This window comes from Castor canadensis, chromosome 4 (assembly GCF_047511655.1).
Source record: "Castor canadensis chromosome 4, mCasCan1.hap1v2, whole genome shotgun sequence".
In the NCBI taxonomy this organism is placed as follows: domain Eukaryota; kingdom Metazoa; phylum Chordata; class Mammalia; order Rodentia; family Castoridae; genus Castor; species Castor canadensis.
Window position 1 is genome coordinate 126,995,135 of NC_133389.1, and position 20,457 is coordinate 127,015,591.

The 20,457-nt window shown below is 41.0% G+C and overlaps 1 protein-coding gene across 2 annotated transcripts in view; it reads right to left on the minus strand.

The window, feature by feature from the left end:
• Positions 1–16,982, minus strand: part of Sp3 (Sp3 transcription factor) — a 39,582-nt gene extending 22,600 nt beyond the window's left edge. Inside the window, exons 1-4 of one of the 2 annotated variants that reach the window (XM_074071124.1) lie at positions 16,775–16,982; positions 16,052–16,185; positions 15,488–15,610; positions 7,627–8,986 (exon numbers count right to left, since the gene is read on the minus strand). In XM_074071124.1, the coding sequence (XP_073927225.1) occupies positions 7,627–8,986; positions 15,488–15,610; positions 16,052–16,185; positions 16,775–16,781 (1,624 nt within the window). In that variant the 5' untranslated portion in view covers positions 16,782–16,982. The remainder of the gene's footprint in view (positions 1–7,626; positions 8,987–15,487; positions 15,611–16,051; positions 16,186–16,774) is intronic. The other variant, XM_074071125.1, reaches the window with a different exon arrangement.
• Between the last annotated feature and the right edge of the window lie 3,475 nt (positions 16,983–20,457).

Here is a 20,457-nt window from a genome sequence, read left to right on the forward strand (position 1 = left end):
TACCCATTCTCAAAAGACAAAAAGATGAGAAAGAAATGATTGCTAACTTCCAAAAAGAATATACATACTAACAAAAACACAACACAAAGGAAACAAGTGTTATTAAACAAACTGCAATTTAAAGGAGGCAGGAAATCCCACAGGATGAGTAGTATCTGAGCTAACCTTTGAAAGATAGCAGCCTGGAAGTTATCCTTCTATTCAGTTGCTCCTGAAGTGATGTGGTTCAATGTTAATGTACCATTTACCACAGTATATAAGAAATCATTTGCATTTTCATTTAACTTAATGATTCTCAAGAAGAGGAGGAATTCCACCCTCCAGAGGACATCTGGCAATGTCTGATGTCATTTTTTATAGTTACAACTGAGAAGTAGGGGGGGTGCCATAACATCTGGGAAGCAAAAGTCAGTGTGCTATTAAACATCCTACAAATAATCACCAGGCCCAAAAAAATTCAGCCAAACTTAAGATTCTAAGCAACTCTAGTATAAGAAGCTAACGTACTTATCTTTGTATTTCCAGTACCTCATGCACAAAGTAGAAACTCTGCACATATTTATAGGTGGAAAGACCTTGATTTACAGGCAACAGAAGAGCCAGTGAAGATTTTATTCATTTATTTATTTGATGGTACTATGGTTTGGACTCTGGGCTTCACTCTTGCTAGGTGTTCAACTGCTTGAGCCACACCTCCAGCCTTTTTGGCTGTTTATTTTGGAGATAAGGTCTGCTTTTTGCCTAGGCCAGCCTAGACCACAATCCTCCTATTTTAAGCTTCCCACTGCAACTGGGATGACAGGCTTGCAGCATTACACCCAAGCTTCTTTCTGTTGAGATGGAGTCTCACAAACTTTATTGCCCAGCTCTCTTGGAACCACAATCCTCCCAATCTTGGCCTCTCAACTAGCTAGAATTACAGGCATGAGCAACCAGCACCCAGTTAGTCAAGATTTAAAGGTAATAACATGAACTGTGCTTAGGAAACGTGAGTGATATAAAAGATATACTTGAAAAACTTCTAGTATCTTCCAAAATCAAATATACAGTTCCTCTAACTCAGGAATTTTGCTTCTAGATGTATATGTTTCAGATATACATAATTGCTCTAAGGAAAAAAAGACATTTAAGAATTCCCATCAATAAGGATTTTATTAAATTATGAGAAATCTATTCGATACTGATTGCCATTGCTAAAAATGAGATAGTTTTGTATTTATAATATCAAAAGAGATGCAACATAGAAACTTTAAATTCAGAGGAACAGATTAGTCAGGTACAATTTCAGAGAATGGCAGAAAATTAATGGGTATGGTAATGTTTGTAAATGTGTTCTTCCACCAGAGAATATATATTCTATACATTTTAAAAACTGGCAGTGCATATGTGCAGTTTGAGGCCACCCCAGACAAAAAGTCAGCCAGACTCCCAGCTCAAGCAAAAGCCAGGCATAGTAGTGTGCACCTGTGGTCCCAGTTATGTAGAAAGCATAGGGAAGAGGATCATAGTCTTAAGCCAGCTGGGCAAAAATGAGAGACTCTACCTGAAAAATAAAGTAAAGAAGGGTTGGGAGTGTGGTCTGAGTGGTATAGTGCCTGACTAGCAACCCCAGTATTGGGGGTGGGGGCACCTGGTACAGGAATGAAGAGACTAAGACAGGAAGTAAAAAAAAGACTTTTATTGGTTATCCTTTTGCATCTTTTGAATTTGTGTGGGTACTGTCTATTCAAAATATGATTATTATAATTTTTTTAAGTGCACTGGAAAGATCATGGAAAACAAATCAGATGTTTTAACAATTGTCTAGCAGGTCAGTAAGACCCAGACTAACAAAGTGAGAATGCAAACAGTTCAAAAATATGGCAGAGATAGAATCAAAAGGACTTGGAACTTTCTACTAGGGAGTAGAGAAACATTAACATTGCACCTGCACCCCAGGTGCAATTAGTCAAGTGGGCACCTAGTACTACTGCAATTGTTCATTTCACATTTCAATCTCCAATTTTTTCAGACAACCATTTTCATATCTTCTTCCTTCTTAAACTTAACACCTGACCTCATTACCTATTCTTAGCTTGTTTCTTATTCCAAAAGAAAACTGGAAGACAAGTCTTATCAGATTGCTTTTAATCAACTTACCTGTGATGGTAAAGCTCTATCCATATCCCTCCCCTGTTACAACATGATATCCCCACTTTTCTGCCCAACCCCCAGGCCTCTGTCCTATATTTCATCTTGTTTATCTTCTTAAAAATCTTTCCTCCATTATACCTTCTTTTTGGCATTAATTTCTTACTCTTCAATGAGACATTACCAGAAACTGCCCCCTTGACCAAATTCACCTCCAGCTACCATTTTCTATTTCAAGGATTCTAATAGAAAATCTTATCTGTAATTACCACCACTATTATCTTTTCCTTTTTTCTCCTTAAGTCATTCCACTCAGTTTTTCTCCCCCAACAACCCTTCACTGAAACCACATGTTAACAAATACTATCTTGCTAACTTGAATCTTCCATTTGCTATCATTTTAATGTATCCTCTCTACAAAGTGCTCCTTCCACCTTTCTTAGATAATTTACTTACTTCCTTCCAGGAAGCTCTTCTAAATGTTGGCAATGTCCTAGGACTCAACCTCCAAAGTTTTCCTCAATTTTGGAGATTTTAAAGTTTCAATTCCTGGGACTAGAGATGTGGCTCAAATGGTAAAGCAAAGCCCTAAGTTCAAACCCTAGTAGTGCTCCCAAAAGAATAAACTTCAGTTTCTGAATTTCTATTTGGTTCTTTTACAAATCTATAATGTAATTTTTATTACAGTTTCCAACTTTGTTTAAAAAAAAAAAAGTTCAAGATTGTCTTGTATCTTCCAGACCATAGTAAACAATTGTTTTAAGACCATGCTTGAATAGTTTTACTATGTGTAGTTCCAATAGTCTAGTTTCTACTGTTTCTGCTGATTTTCACTTGTGCCTCATTTCTTCATATGCCAGGTTATCTTTGTTTCTGTACTTGACATTGCATTTCAAAAATCTGGAGAAGTAATTTCAGATTCAGATGATACTAATTTCCAACCCCTTCTCTACTAGATCCTTTCCCCACTCAAGTAACTCAGAACCAGGTGCACTTCAAAATCCTTTGGGAAGTTCTTTTTAGGCCACATGCAGAACAATTAAATTAAGAATTAGGCTGAGAAACATGGAACACTTGTTGCTGGCATTTTTTTTTTTTTAAGATCCCTATGAAAACATAGGGAACAGAACATTAAAAAGCTATGACTCAGCTGGGCACCAGTGGCTAACCCAGCAATCCTAGCTACTTAGGAGGCAGAAGTCAGGAAGGTTGAGGTTCAAAGCCTGCTGAGCAAATAATTCATGAGATCCTATCTTGAAAACACTCAACACAAAAAAGGGCTGGCAGAAAGCCTGCCTAGCAAGCGTGAAGACCAGAGTTCCAACCCCAGTATAAGAGGGGAAAAAAAAAAAAAAAAAAAAGCTATGACTTCAATTATTTCATTTGGTCCCATCTATATACACTAATGATAACCATATTTTACCTCTAGTCCAACCTAAACACCAGATTCTGACATTAGCTATTTACTGAAACCATCTACTTGGACATAAAATAGAAATTTCAAATTTAACAAAACTAAAACATAGTTAAGCCTCTCTTAACGCACCTCCTCAGATTTCCCTTACTAGTAACTTCTGACTAAGCCAAAATCACTCTCTTCTCTTGCCTATATTATTGTATCAGCATGTTTACTCTGCTTCAGGGATATGCTCCTAAGGGGTAAGGGGTAGTGAAAGGATCTCAAAAGAAAAAGAGCCCAAAGTCAAATTTACTGCTTAAAAAGGCTGAATAGAGGTCATTTTTGTTAAAGGGAAGCTAAAAAGAATTAAAAAAAAAAAAAAAAGACAAATTAGAGCCCTGGTATGGAGTAAGGAGATGCTTATACCAAAAACAGCAATGTAAACGAAGAATGTCAGTTTTAGGCATTTTCACCTGGGCATACTATACACAAACTTTTTTTTTTCTTTTTTTCTTACTCTGAGCAAAAGATATCTTAAAATAATTTATCTCCCCTTCTTTCAATTATTTTTTTTGGGGGGGTGGGGGACTGGGAATTGAACCCAGGCGTGCTAGGCAGCCACTTTACCACCTGAGTAATAACCCCAGCCCCTAGGTCCCATTCTTGGCAATTAAAATGACAGTACAATGCTGGGAATGTGGGTCAAGTGGAAGAGTGCTTGTCTAGCAAGCACGAGGCCCTGAGTTCAAACCCTAATACTGAATTAAAAAAAAAAAAAAAGAGTAAACCTAAAATGACAGCATGCCAGGAGTTTTCCTAATACTCCCAAAATGAAATTTTCTTAGTTTTTATTATTAAATATGCTGTGTACTATTAACATTTTAATCATCATCTGCTTAACTTCTTTAAATACTTCACTATTCCTTTAAAATTGGAACAAAATTCAAATGGAGTACTTCATGTTTCTTCCTTTCAGGCTACCATCAGTAAACTAAATTACCACTTTAGAAATTCCATTTTGTATTTAATTCAGTGTTCCTATTTTGATAACATCTAAAAGTAAATTAACTTTACTGAAGCACTTAGTGCTTTATACGAACCTAATTTCATAATCAACATAAACCCACAAAAATCAAAATTTTTTCAGAGATGTTTTTTCTAACATGTATCACATTCCACATTAACTGTACATAATCTTCAAAAACTGGTCACATTAACTGTGCATAATCTTCAAAAACTGGTTTCTAGGCTGGGTACCAGTGGCTCATGCCTGTTATCCTGGCAACTTGGGAGGCTGAAATTAGGAGGATTGAGGTTCAAGGCCAGACTGGGCAGATATTTTGCAAGACCACATCTCCAAAAATTACCAGAGCAAAATGGACTGGAGGTGTGGCAAAAGCGGTAAAGCACTGCTTTGCAAGTACAAAGCCCTGAGTTCAAACTCCAGTCCCACCAAAATGAAAAACAAAACCTCCAATGCAGTGCTTGCCTAGCTAGCATGTATAAGGTGCTGGGTTTGATCCCCGGCACTAAATAGGTAAATAAATAAATTCATTATATTGACATAAATTGAAATTTTATGAAAAACTATTATCAAAACAAAAAAAGTTTAATGAAAAAAGAAAACACGTTTTACACTCTTGTAAATCTCTGTGATGCCAAGGTAAAGACAGCTATCGTCTCAGATCACTTGTGCACTCAACTCTTGCAATATGTGCTTTGGGCTGAAGCACATGAGTATCTAATCTCACAAAAATATGTAGTTGGAAAAGAGAGAAATTACAAGTCTTTCGGTCAATTGTGGGTATTCTTTGATAGTATACCAAAGTTGGCAAGTAGCGATTTCTTAAAAACCAGTTTGAATGTGGAACACTAAACCCTATCGGTGACCTTCCCATACTTTGTTGAGGCCTATCTTGCACTTTGAATGGATGTTACCCCATGTATGATTCTGTAACATGAGTTATCATTTGAAAACTACTGATTCACTGCACTTTCACACAGTTCTTTCAAGTGTTGGCACATCTCATTATAGTATTTTAAAAATCTTATTAATTAATATTGCCACCAAGAAAACTCATATATTAAGACATGATCATGGGGCTGGCGGAGTGCCTCACGTGTTATAATGCCTGCCTAGCAAGTGTGAGGCCCTGAGTTCAAACCCCAGTACCACACAAAAAAAAAAGCTATCAAGGCCTAGCTCACTGTTGCATGCCTGTAATCCCAGCTACTCAGGAGGCAGAAAAAGGGAGAATCACAATTCAAGGCCAGCCCAGGGGGAAAAGTTAGTGAGACCCCGTATCAACCAAAAAGCCAAGCAATGTGGCATACACCTGTGATCCCAGCTATGCAGGAGGCGGTAGGTAGGAGGATCAAGGTGGGAGGGTGGGGAGTGCAAGACCCTACCCGAAAAATAACTAAAGCAAACTATCAAGCTCACGTAGGTCTGATCTACCCAAAATTCTAATTTTCCCTGGAAAATCCAAGCAAGAAATAGTTGCCAGTCAGGTTCAAGTGATAAGCTCATTTTTTTTTGTTTTTTTGCAAAATATCTGTCACTTAATACATAAAGTTTCAAAAATTGTATTTTATCAGTGATTCTTTCAAGTAGAAACAATGTTTCATGAAAGAAGAATATAGTTCAGCTTACAACTGCACAACAGGGGGAAGAAAAGCATTTTTTCTCAAAGCCAAGTATCTTATCCTGGTATGCAGCAGAAACGCTTTATTAAAGCATACTTTCCATTTTGTCTCAAAGAATATTACAAAGAGAACTGCAAATCAGAATAGCCATGAGATACCACTTCACACCCAGCTATGGTAGCCAAAATAAAAGGATGGTCAATAATGAGCATTGGTGGAACCCTCCAACATAAAATAGGGCCTTGTCTCTCTGGAAAAAGTGTCTGGTAGTTCCTCAAAAAGTTAAACATAGTCACCAAAGGACCCAGCATTCCATCTCTAGGTACATACCCAAGAGAAAACTTATGTCCACACAAACAAAAAAAGCAATACACAAACGTTCACAGCAGCATTATTCATAACAGCCAAAAAGCAGAAACAACCCAATGCCCACCAAGCACAAAGTACAATTGGATATAATCATACAACGGAATATTATTTGGTCATAAAAAAGTTATCAATACATGCTACAACATGGATGAAACTTGAAAACAGAACACTAAATGAAAGTATCCAGACAAAAAGGCTATGCATGGTACAATTCCACTAATATAATACAAAGGGATAAAGTACTTAGTTGCCAGAGTCTGAAGAAGAGGAGAAATGAGGAATGACCACTATAGGCATGGGATGCTTTTGAGGAAATGAAAATGCTCTAAAAGCAGATAACGATTATGGCTGTACAAGTCTCTGACTACATTTAAAAACTACTGAATTGTATACTTTAAATAAAGGGTGAATTGTATAACATGTAAATTATATCCCAATAAAACTTATTTAAAAGACATAACATTAAAGGTCAAGATTTAGTGAAAACTATTTTAACTGGTTCATCAAGGTCATTTTTCAATGAAACAAGAACTTTTCTTTAGCTCCAAGTGCAAGGTCATTAAGGTGCAGTAACTACTAGTACAGTCTGAAGTCTGATCCACCATCAGTCAAAGTATGAACACACAGAAAAAGGCAAATAACTTCTCAGTATTATTAGGAAAAGCCAGAAGTATTCTTTACTCCCAGTGCCATATTTTCACTATGCCAACGTAATTCTCCAACCAAATACAATGCATATAAAGTTTAACTCACATCATACTAAGGCCAACCAAGATGCCGTTATCTGCCTAATAAAAATTCCCTAATGCTTGACAATACCAATCAGATATCAAAACAGTATAAAATTATTGTTAAGGAGAAACTAAAAGTTTCTCCTTAACAACAGAGAAAATGGCAAAATAGGAAAATGAATCCTTAGTTTCAAAAACTACAAATTTTCACAGAACTTGGAAAATGTCTACTTTCATAGAAACATAGGAATACATATCATCTTCAGTCACATGGTGATAAACCCCTAAGGTAAAATTATTTCCTATTTACTATCACTATACTTTTTATGGCACACATCACTTAAGACTCACCTGCAGGACTGTCAGCATTCTCTCCTGGGTGTAGCTGTATACCAGTAGAATCTATAGAGTTTACTGTAACTGTCTGTAGATTTGGCAACTGACCAGTGCTTAGACTAACTGGAGTTGAAGTCAAGGCTCCACCTGCTGCAACTTGACCAAGCGTGAGTGTCTGAACAGGAGTCAAAGTTATTTGTTGGGCAGCAGTATTCTGTATTTGCAAATTCTGTAAGTTCTGGACCCCTTGTACTTGAAATGTTTGCCAAGTTATCTGTCCAGAAGGGGTCACTGTCTGTGCCTGAATTAGAAAGGTTCCAGGATTCAGCTGCAACTGAAGATTTTGCAAAGCCTGTTGTGATATATTTTGACCACTGGCTTGCACACCATGGATTGTCTGTGGTGTAATACCTTGCACAATTTGGGCTTGACTGGTTGGCTGCTGAGACTCTTGAAGTTGTAGATGTTGTACAACAGGCTGTGCTGTAGAAACCTGAATATTCTGAGCCTGTGTCTCTTCAGAAACAGGCGACTGGATATAATTTCCCTGAAGATCTGAAGAATGGACTTGTCCACTAGAAGTAGTCAAGCTATTTGTGTTTTGTTGTAATATACCTGTACTATCTATCGTAACAGGCAACTGTGATGAAGAGGATGTTGGCACAAATAAATCTGTATCAGTATTAGTTTCATTAATATCAGGAGAAACCCGCTCACCAGTCCTTTCTGAATTGTCTGAACTATCCATAGCTTGTCCTGTGTTTATCAAATGTCCATCGGCATTAATGCCTGCAGTCATTGTCTGAGAACTGCCCGAGAGTCCCAAAGAATCTAGATCGACACTATTGATTGGTACAAAGGTAATATTTCCTGGCAGACCAAGAGGCACATTAGCAACTACTTGGGTTTGGCCAGGAAAAGATGAACCACCAATCGCAACTCCCTGAACCTGGACTTGACCAGTCTGTGGTATGAGATTCTGGATATTAGCAGGAGGTGTTCCAGAGGCAAGTAAGGTTTGATTAGAGCCAGGAATGATCTGAATTTGACTACTTTCTTGATTTACACCCCCATTGTCTGAAGAGCCTGTAAAACCAATCTGAACCTGCTGACCATCTGTTGACTGAATCTGTGGTATTACTTGATATTGAACATTGGACACTGTACCATTTGATGAATCTGATCCTGGTGCAACTGAAAATATTTGCTGATTCTGCAAATTCTGAAGGGGAAGGACATACTGCCCACTTGAAGTAGCAGCACTTGGAATCTGTACTAGATTACCAGCTTCATCTTTTATAGTTGTAGGTGTGGCTGACAAAACCTCCCATCGGTTTGGTGCTCCTCCTAATTGTGCAGAAGCCAAATCACCTGTCTGAACGAAGAAAACAAAAATGTGATATATTTGTGACATGTTTAAACCAATTCTCAAAAAAATAACCTCTCAACTACTATAAATCCTACTACCTGAAAATGAAAATGAAAGTAATTTTAACAATACAACATAAGGTAAAATACTATACAAACTATAATAATTAATCACTTCCAGTTGTTAGTTACTGCAAAAGTTAAATAACCCAACCTATTTAAACAAGACAAGTTGTCTTGGTCAGAATATTCTAGATTACTTGTTTTACAACCACACACTGATTTTTTGGGGGTTGAGGGGTGGCAGGGGCTCACTATGTTGCCCAGACTGGTTTTGAACTCATGCATTCAAGGGATCCTTCTGCCTCCCAGCCTCCCGAAGAGCTGGGACTATAGGTGTGTGCCACCACAGCTAGTTACACAAACTAATCTTGTAATCCCTGTTCTATAATCACTAATCTTGTACAGTTTTTAAAAGAAGATGAAGGTAATCACACAAGATTATGAACAGTTCAAACCAAACATACCTCAACTACTGGAGAAAGTTCAGAACGTATATGAAACCCACTAAAAATAGGACTAAATCAGGTACACTATATTTGTGTACAAAAAAAGAAACATTAGCTCAGTGTTAAGTCATAAAGTTAGAAAAGATTTATATACTGCTGCTATAAGCCATAAATCAAACAATTAACGTTGCCAAACACTTTATTTTTCTCATGAACTATTTAAAAAGGAGGAAAAAAATGAGGCCTTAAAAGTACTTATTGAGGAAAGGTTATTGTCCTCTGGCCACATAGCAGGTAGCCCCACTGAAAAGTTTTTCTAGAATCTAAAAACAGGAAGAAATAGACTATGGCTTTACCTGCTATTCTAAGATTGCAGTAGAATGACAGATATGAATGTCTGGCATTCTGTGACCTGCTAGAATCTGAGGTATCATCCCATAGTTTCTGGATTGGGCAGGACTGGAAAAATGCCCATGTAGGAAGACAAAAAGCAACAAAATCCTGTATGTCGATGTCAAAGGGTAGTTTTCTTTTTCTAAGGGAATAATAGTAATATCTAACATTTCAAGTTTTTCTTTTATATGCATAATCACAGTTACCAAATGGCCAAGACAGGATTTATACTAAAGCTAAGCGTAACTTTAGAACATAGACCCTTTAAGTACAATGACTCTGGGAATAAGACCTTACATGATTTACTTATCAAAATAAAGCCATGTTTATTCCACTTACTTCTAGATGTATTGGTGGTTTCTGTAACTCAACATTTAACTAAACAAGGTGAACTTACAAGCATATCTACCCTAGCAATGTCAAAATAGGATATATGACCTGGCTTCAAAGGAACGTTGAATTCTCTAAAACAGCATATCCACTTTTTGACAAATTACAATTTAAGGAAGAGGGCAGATCCCTAGGGTTTCAGCATATTCTCAAAGGGGTCTGTGACCACAAAAGAGGTTAAGACAAATACTGTTCTAACAAATAACTTCATGAAATCTAGCGCAAATATTAAACCAAGACATCTTAAATTTCTTAAAGAAATTCACTACCTATGTTTTCATAAAATTGAGAAGTTTATAGTTCAAAGGATGAACCACAGTTCATCCTTGACTCAATAATCATTTGAAATTTATCTGCCAAAATGAACTAAACATACGAGTAAACAATACAATCCCTACCCTCAAAAGGGTCTATCCAAGCAAACATTGACATACATGCTGTGAAAAGTGGCATATTCTTACCATATCATCAAAACACTATGTGGTAACATAGATTGGGGGAAAAAAGATTTCACATAAAAGATATTTGAAATAATATTTGAATAAAACATAAAATTTCAGTGATCAGTTAGAACGGGAGGCATTCATAAAGGTATAGAAGTAATAGAATCACAAACAAAAAGAAACCCCATGCAGTTTGGAGTTCAAGAAAAGATCCAAAAGGCCCTTATTTCTAGTCAAAATGGGAACAGGACTAGACATTTTCATCAAGGCTTATAAATGGCTTTGTAGATCCCACTGAATTGTTTGGACTTTATCCTACAGATAGTGAATGAAAGCTATAAAAGGTTTATAAGCAAGTGAGTGGTGCAATCACATCTGTATTTTATAAAGATAAACTAAGGCCCAGTGAAGGAAACAGGCAGAAGAAACTAAGGGCAGAAAAACTAGATCCAGTACAAATCTCTAGACCTGAACTAAAATACAAACACTTAAAACTTATTAACCTTAAATTTCAAAATGAAACACCACACATTAAAGTCACCTATCTGGTATTGAAATTACAATCAGAAATGATTTTTCCTAACATTATAGTAACAATTTCTCATTTCATTTTTTTGGCATTTTAAGCAAACTAAAGATTTAAAACCTATACTTTAAAATTAAATCTGCACAAAAGTATGTCTAGATTACTCTTCAACAGAAAATTTTTTTCTGGCCAACATTGAATTTGCAAACATTCAACTTTTATAAAAGGATTTAATATCTTTTATGAAAATATCTAAGTATCTTCTACATAAACTAATTTTACAATACTGGCATTTTCTTCTTTCTTTAAAAAAAAAAGTCAAATTTATGGCATCTAAAGTTTCTTTTTTTTAACAAAACAGTAACAAAGCAGATTCAGCCATGAATGAACAGCTTTTTGTCAAAATTCCTTGAAAACAAATACAACTACTCAAATGACAAGTCTGAGTAAATATTGCCCAAGTCATCCCTCTCCAGAGCTAAATAAAAATAAACTGTAGTACCATTTTCCCTAGCAATGCAGACCACTAAAAGAAGGAAAAAAAATCTGTAAATCTAACACAAATGATATATACTGAACTTCTATGAATAAACCTAAGGTGAAAGGCATGTTAAAAAAAAAAAAATCTAAGGCCAGGCATAGTGGCACACACCTGTAAATTCTAGCACTCAAAAGATGAGGCAGGAAAATCAAGTACTAGGCCATCTTGGGGTAAGCAAGACCCTGGACCTTGTCTCAAAAAAAAAAAAAAAAACTATAAAGCACTGCCATCCCAAGATGTCACTGTAATTACTAAGATGACAACAGATTTGAAAAACATCCTTTAGATACCCAGTACAATTCTTGGCGCAGAAGATCAATATACATTTGTGAATGAATAAAGGTATTTTAGCTTAAAAATCACTGTAAAGAAAATGATTAAGAAGACATGGGATGATAAAAATGGAATAAACTGATTTTGATGTTTGAGACTCCTAAAACAAAATTTTAAGCCCATCTCCCTAATTCCACAACGAATAAATTCCAGATACTTCAAAACTACAGTCTTAAGTCCATTAATTTGTAAAAGATTCATCAGCAATATACCAATGAAAGGAAGTACATTAAATATCAAATAGAAAGGAATAAATTAGAAAGTCATGTGACACCAAAAAAGTTTTAAAAATGTTAAGGCTACTGGAAACACCATAGAAACAAAGACATAAAAACACAATCCTCTAAATTCACAAACAAAAAGAAAAATCCACCAGTGTTTTTCTCAGTAACTCTAACATTTTATTGAATAACAAAACATCATCTAACATGAAGGCTGGCATTGTTATAAAAAACTATAAGCTATCATTGAAGGCATGATAACGCTCCCTCCATACATAAACACATAACCCATAAGGTGAAAAGCTAAAGTGGAATCAAACTAAAAGCATTCTTAGGTAAATACTGTCGTAAAATTAAAATCTTCAAGAAAACAGTAGAACTCAAACCAACCTCATTAGTTAAAATGACTGTATTGTTTTGTGGTGCTGGTGATGGAACATAGGACCTAGCACATGCTAAGCAAGCAAGCATTCTACCACTGAGCTACATCCTAGTATTATACTAAAATGGCAAAAAAAATAATAAAGTCCCTTTTCTTCAAATAAGCTATTGTTCACTGTTTTACTTCATCAACGTGTATCTGCTAAACTAAGACACTAACTTTACACCAAAGATCAGGCAATGACTTTCATAATATTTACTTGTTCAGCTTATTTTACTGAAGTACAAATAAAATAAATTAATAATCCACAAGTTCATACATGCAAGTTGGAAAAGCTAATTCTTGCATAAAAGTCTACTCTTTTCTAGTTCCTGATTTATTACTAAAATTTAACCATACAACTTTTAGTAAAAGTACAAAGGAGCCTTGCTATAATACCATCTTTGGGAGTCAATGTTGTGGTAGGTACATTATAGGTCAGACTACTTCCTGATTGGACTTCTTCAGCACTGTACTAAAGGTAACCAAACAATGTTGGTCAGGATCTTCTTTTATAACAAATTCCAAAATTTAAAGCCAATCTTCAGTGGAGGTAATTGGCTTTTCAAGGCCTTTCAATCTTGAAACACCAGAAGTTAAACTGGCATAAAGTTTAACTGTATGTGTGTATTTCCACTTGATTTCAAACACAATACTATATGCAATATGGTATCCTGGATTAGAGCCTGAGTCAGAAAATGGACATTAGTGGAAAAACTGGCAAAATCCAAATAAAGTCTGTAAGTTACTTTAATAGTATCAGACTAATGTTAATTTCCTAGTATTGACAAACATACCAAGGATATGTTAACATTAGGGGAAGCTGGGTGAAGGGTACAAGGTGGCTTTAGTTCTGTATTTCCAACTTTCCTATAAATCTAAAATTATTCCACGGTTTTTAAAAAACACAACTACAAAAAATTCTGTAGCCCTCTCATGATTTCCAGTAATTTGAGTTAATTAAAATAAGGTACATTATCTAATTCTGTTTTTAAATAGAAAAAAAGACCCAGGAACTCATCTGAATCATTTTCTGAGATGTACTGAAAAAAAAAATCTGAAATTCACCTTTAGGCTGGAAAAACACCCACCACCATAATGTAATAGTATAATGCAATAATAAAAAAGCTGGTCTTACAACTCTACTCAAAGTGAGAACTTTGCAAACAGGTAGGACGTTTGAGGTTTCCCAAGCAAAATTTTCATTTTCATTTTATTTTGATTGACAAGTTATGAGGTGCCTGATAAATACCAGATTTCTTAAAATGATTCTAGTTCATGTTCATCTGGTGGGAAATGTATTGTCAATGGTAATCTGGTAATTCAAAGGATTTAAAGAAGCCTGGAAACGATTCTATACAACTAAATGGCCACAACTGGCTATGGTGGGAAGGAGTATTCTAGTCCTGGGTGTAAGACTAACATATATGACATTAGACACAGAAGTTCCTCCTTCATTGCTTACCCATCTGTAAGCTGATATCTAAACCAAGTAAATTACGTTAGAAGAGAAATTTTGTTCTATTTCAAATGTAAAAAAAGAAGTAGAAATCTGTTTTTCAATTTTACTTGTGCAGTGCTTTATTAAAATAACTAGTCAATTTATTTTGGCACTTTGGAGGTGGAAGGATAGACTAAAAGGGTTTACAAATCCCTAAATTTGTTTAAAAATAACAATGCTTCTCAAACATAATTTGATGCTTTTACATTTTAATCTACTTACAAAAACACATTAGAACTACTCACAACCCCATAGTATAGTTTTAAACTACATATTTACAAATAAAATGACTTAACCATTAACTTTTAATGCTTAGACATATTAAGAATTTGCTTTACCATGTCAAACTCTGCTGATTGTAGTGACTAACCAAGTATCAGTACACAAGCTAGTTCCTGTAACCACCTCAAAAAAGATGACTGAGAAGGCTTTCCATTATTCGAACAGGTGAACAGTTCTTCACTTCAAGCTAAACGGCACCAGTCCAAACAAATGTAAACTTCGCCATTTAACAGTCTACAACCTGTGCCTAACTTCGTATTAAGCCCTGAAGTAACAGTGCCATCTCCGCCCCCCCCCACTCTCAACACTTCCAAAAGAATCCCCCCACACCTAATAGCCTAGCATCGTAATAACATGAAACAGTTTTGCCGACTAAACTCCATGGTACAATTCCTTACATTACTCTTCTTTCTGGCGCTGGTCCTGGGGCTCAATTTCCAAACCTGCAGCGTTGTCTAAGTCCCTGCTAACTTGGACAGTCTCCGGACTTGGGAACTCAGTGCGAACGCGCGGCAATGTGAAGAGCAGCCCCCGCACTCTGGCCGGCGGGCTCCGCCGAGCGCGCCCGTATGTCTGCCTGCCTGCCTGCCTGCCTGCCGGTCTGTCTGGCCTGCTCAGTCAGGCTCAGACCCACCACGCGCTCCGGCGGCCGAGCGGGGCCGAGCGGGGCCGAGCGGAGGAAGGAGGCTCACCCCAACACCCGCGACTCCAACATCCATTTTGCAGCCCCCGCCCTCTCCGACTTCATTTTGTGCAGGCGCTGCGCGAGCACCGCCGTGACAATTTAGGAACGCCTGGACCCGCTGGGGACCCCCTCGGGGATCCCCGGGGCAGGACCGGGAGCGCGCGGGCCGGCCGGGCGGCCTGCTGGCGGGCGGGCGGGCGCGCGCGGGCCCGGGATGGCGGGCGCGGGCCTCGGCGGGCGGGCGGGCCGCGCGCGGGACTTACCGCTCCGGCGGCGGCGGCGGGAGCCCCGGCGGCGGCCGCCTCCTCGTCGTCGTCGCCCGGCGATGGCGGCCCTATCTTGCTGCAGGTAGCGGCCAACAGAGCGAGCGGTGACGGCTGAGTGTCCTACCCCCGAGGGGCGGGTTCAGAGAGGGAGACAGGGAGGGGTGGCGGTTAGGGCCGTCGCTCGCACAGGAAGTGGGCCCGGGCCTCGCCTGGCCCGGCGTGGCGGCGCCCGGCCCGCGCTCTCCTCCTCCTCCTCCTCCTCCTGTTCGGCTCGTCCTCCCGCTCGCTCGCTCGCTCTCTCGCCCGCCCGCCCCGGCCCGCGCGCCGGGCCTCCCCTCGGCCGGAACCCACCCCGGGAGGGCGCGCACACTCGCACTCCAACACGCACAAAAAGGCGGCAGGCGGCGGGCGGGGCGGCGCGGGCGGGGTCGAGCGTTGGCGCCTCGGGCGGGCAGCTCCCGGGGCGGGGGAGGGGAGGGACGGAGGGAGGGAGGGAGGGGAGAGGCGAGGGGAGGAGAAAGCGGCGCGAGGGGGAGCCGGCCGGGCTCCGCCGCTCCTCACCTGGGCCGCCGCCGCCGCCGCCGCGCCGTTTCCATGCTGCTGCTGCTGCTGCAGATACTCGCCGTGGCCGCCGCCGCCGCCGCTGTCCACGTCCAAGGCAGCCATTTCCTCTTGTTTCACGGGCTTTTCGGGAGCTGCAGGCACAGCGCGGGGGGGGAGGGGGTGAGGAGGGGGAGGGGAGGAAGGCGGGTGGAGGAGAGGGAGGGGGCCCGCGGGCCGCGGCGAGATCACTCTGAGCCCGGCCCAGGCCCCATCCCCTCCCCCACCCGCCCCCCGGCGGCGCGGCGGCTCCCTCCGCCCCTCCTGCTGCTGCCCCCGCCCGCCGCGGCTGTAACCCTCCTCCTCCTCCTCCCCGCGCTGCCCCTGCCCCCTCTCCTCTCCTCTCCTCTCCTCCCCTTTCCCTTCGCGGCGCTCGCTCCTCTCGCACCGTCAGTCACTCACACTCGCCCGCCCGCCGCCCGCGCCCGCACACAGGGGGATGCGCTCCCGGTGGACCGGACTGGGCCGCCCGCCCCGGGCCCGGCGGAAAGACGGCGTGGCTGGGGCTGGAGGGCTGGACGGTGGCTGGCGGGGAGGGGAGGAAAGGAAGGGAGTGCGGCTTTCTGCCTCTCACAGACACTCGGTCGCACACTCGGGGCCGAGAACCGGCGGCCCCGGGCTGGCTGTGGTCGGCAGCGGCGGCGGCGGAGGCAGCAAGGGTTGCTCTCTCTCGGCTTTACGTACCGGTCATAGTGTGTTTAGGGCACCTCAGGCGGGGCTCCCCGCCGCCTTACACATGGTGAGGAGCGAAGGCGGCGGCGGCGGGAGAGGATGCGGGAAGCGGCGGCGGACACGGCCGGAGCGGTCCGGGGATTTTTTTTTCCTATTTTGATTGACTGTGCGGGAAACACAAAAGGTGGAGCCTCCAGCCCAAAAGGGGGGAAGAGGGTGACAGCCCGCCCGGAAGTCCCGCCCCTCTTCTCCGTGCTCATTTGTCGCCACGTTCTCCGTCGGCAGTGCTCATTGGTCCGGACGCCTGTCTGTCGCGTGGCCAGGCGGCGCGCTTCCTGTTTGCCCCCCCGGGTGGAAGGGGAGAGACAATGAGCGGCCGTGGCAGCGTAGGTTCCCAAGAGCGGCAGCGGCTCGCCCGTAACCCCGCTGTGCCTGCCTTGCTCGCCGGCTGCGCTGCCAGGCCCTAGGCGAAGGCCTTCTCCACCTCGCTGTGTCTTGGAGCAGGCCCCACTGAGCTGCCGGGGAGCCAAGCAGGGGAGGAAACCCATCCCCGGTGTCTCCGGCTCCGCTCGACGTTTCCTCCATCCCCTCGGTAGACTCTCCCCAGGGCCTCGTGCGCTCGGAGCTGCCGCTTCCCTGCACTGCCAGGAGGCCGCCGCCGCTCAGCCCTGGGGCTGCTGCTGCGGCCGCTGCTGCTACTGAGCGAAGCAGACCCGCCCCGCGAGCCCGGGGGGAGGGAGCTGGTATTGGGGGGAGACACCCCCTCCGAGGCTGGAGGAGGATTTTCTCTCACATTCAGCTCCGACTCACGGTCGGAGCCATCTCGCTCCCAGCCCCCAGCCCCAGCTTCCCGCGGTCTCCCACGTCGATGCACCCTGGAGGCAGGTACTTAGAGCCAGTAAGAAAGCCTAGTCACCTCAATGGAGGAGAGCTTCAGTTCTGGCCCAGGGCACCAAAACAGACTTAAAGTATATTTTATTTTACCCATGTTCAATGAGGCAGACTCCTTTAAAAGACAAAGTCTAATATCATTTTGCTGCGCACACATTATTCCGTTTTTAATCCTCTTGATAGCAAGTCAACATCTCCTGAAAAAGCCCGTCCACAGTTGCCAACATTTTTAAAATAGTGAATCTCACGGAAGTGTCGTTCCTCCCCCCGCCGCCCCCCCCCCCCCCACCTTTGGAACATTTAGTTATACTTTAAATCTGTTTTCACTTACTGGGTTAACACCCCTTATTTCTTTGGCATCCTCAATATCTTGCTGTCATCCTGGGGCGAAATGCTCAGATTTTATGTGTACTGCCAAGTAAGAGACATCTCTGCCTATTACCTTTAGATGTGGTTGCCAAGAAAGAGGTTACATTCAAGCAGTGGAAAAAAGTGTTCACAATACCCCTTCTATCAGAAGTCTGATTCAAACAGGATTTAGTGTTCCAATTATAATTGTTAAATTTTGTGTAATAAATGAGGTGCTGGGGGATGAGGTTGTGAAGTCCAAGCCCTTGAACTAGATTTTATGTGTACTAAAAAAAATTCTTAATTCATTTGCAAGAGACTGAGTTTGCATCTCAGTTCCAAAATACTTATTTTTGCCAACTATGCTCATAATTGTGCAAAGGATCAAGGTACTAGGGAACTGACCTTAAAAACCCAAACTCGAAATTCTAAGTTTAAGAATAGAATTCATCTCTCCTAATAGTGATTTGATCTTACATTTAGCTAGAAGAATCACTTTAGAAGTTGAATAATACAAATTCTGTACCATTTTACACTTTTTTTTTTTTGCACTTAAATTTTTAAAGGAAAAAATGTCATAGAATAAGCTGATGGGTAGCAAGAGGGATGAATGGATTGAGGAACAGGGCTGAGGTGAAAAACAGCAGAATGGGAAAGTGGGAGCCACTCTTTATCCTTACCTGGATACGTTGGATAGAGGGTAGCTCATTCCCTGAAAGGGGTATTTCAAGAATTTTCAGGGTTTTTTTTTTTTTTTCCAGTAGTATGGATTTGTTGATGTTTTATGTCCTTTTTGCAACGGGTTAGTCCAGTCACCATAGAAAGCAAAGTACTTGGCCATGGAAATTAAATTCATCTCTTCATTGATGGTAATTGCCAAGTGACATGAAGAAATTGTTTTCAATTTTTTTGGTCCATAGACCATTGTGACATGCGAAAACACTTCTGATTTTTCTGGGAAGAAGAAAATAACACGCCTGAACTAACCTGCTTTAATGCAAGGCTCTTAGAAGGGATACATACAGCAAAAGTATCACTCACTATGACAGATTCAGAGAACCTTCTCAGACCACACTTGTAAGAGTTACTGCTGTGAACTATCTTAAGATGGTTGAAAATGAGGATAGTCTCTTGTATCTTTTTCTTAACTATTGGAGTGCTTCTGTCAGAGCTTGAATTACAAGGCTGCAGGTGTACTCAGAAATAGATACTTGCCTAGCATGCACAAGGCCTGGAGTTTGATCCCCAGCACCACTAAAAAAAGTTTTTTTAATTAAACAAACTTGAAATACAGTTTAATTGAAAGGTGTTTATTTTCTTAGTAGGACTACCTCTCAATGGCACCCACTACTATGTTTTATGTAAAAATCCAAAAATTGCATTTGCTTAATAAAGAGAGAAGCACAGCCCTGAGTATATGTTTTCCTTTACAAGATGATTTGAAATCTGGGAGCCAGTGACTTACGTCTGTATCCTGGGCAAATAGTTCACAAGATCTTTATCTATTTTAGAGATTCTGTCTCAAAAACACCCAACATAAAAAAGGGCTGGTGGATTGGTTCAAGGTGTAGACCCTGAGTTCAAGCCCCAGTACCGGGGTGGGGGGGGGAAGATTTGAGGAAACTCTCCTGGCCCACTGTTTGTATCGCACACAGAAATCTGAATGCCACTTCATTTTGCTCCCTCACCCTCGGTATCACAGTACCCTCACTTGGGGAGTGTGTGTGTGAGTTTTCTTAATTCTTTGGGAACATGATGAAAGTTAGACGGTAGGTTGAGCGCATAGTTCAAGTTGTAGAATACTGTCCTGGCCTAGCAAGTGTGACGCTCTGAGTTCAAGCTCCAGTATTACAAAAAGAAAAAGTCCCCAAAGACATTTATGCTCCTGCTCCTCTACAAAGAGATGCGGTCACTAAGTGTTGTTTCATCTACATCTGAAAGAGCCTGTCCATTGTGTATTAGAAACCAGACAGCCTGCTTTACTGGACCACTCCTGAAGCATGAACTCTGACCTTCAAGTCCCAACTTACACATTTCTGCCCTTTAAACATCCAAGTGAATCATATAAAATTGCCAATGCTTAGTTGTTTTTCATCCAAAAAGGTGGTGATTTGGTATAGTTCAACCTCATGAACATAACCTTTTGTTGCTATGTTTGGGTCCCTATTTTTTTATTTGCCCCAGCCCTCTAATCTGTTCACTTTGAATTTCAAGAATCTTAATTTGTTCTTTCTATTTACCTGATCACTGTCACACTTAAGAAACATTCAACTTTATATTAACTAGGTATACTTAACCTTCATAGTTCATATCTTCCCTATTTTCTCTAAAAACCTACCTCAAAGGGCTGGGGGTGCGATTCAAGTAGTAGAGTGAGGCCCTGACTACCCCAGTACCACCAAAACCAAAACATACCCAGAAAGAAATATCCATTTATTTTTAAATCTACCAAAAGG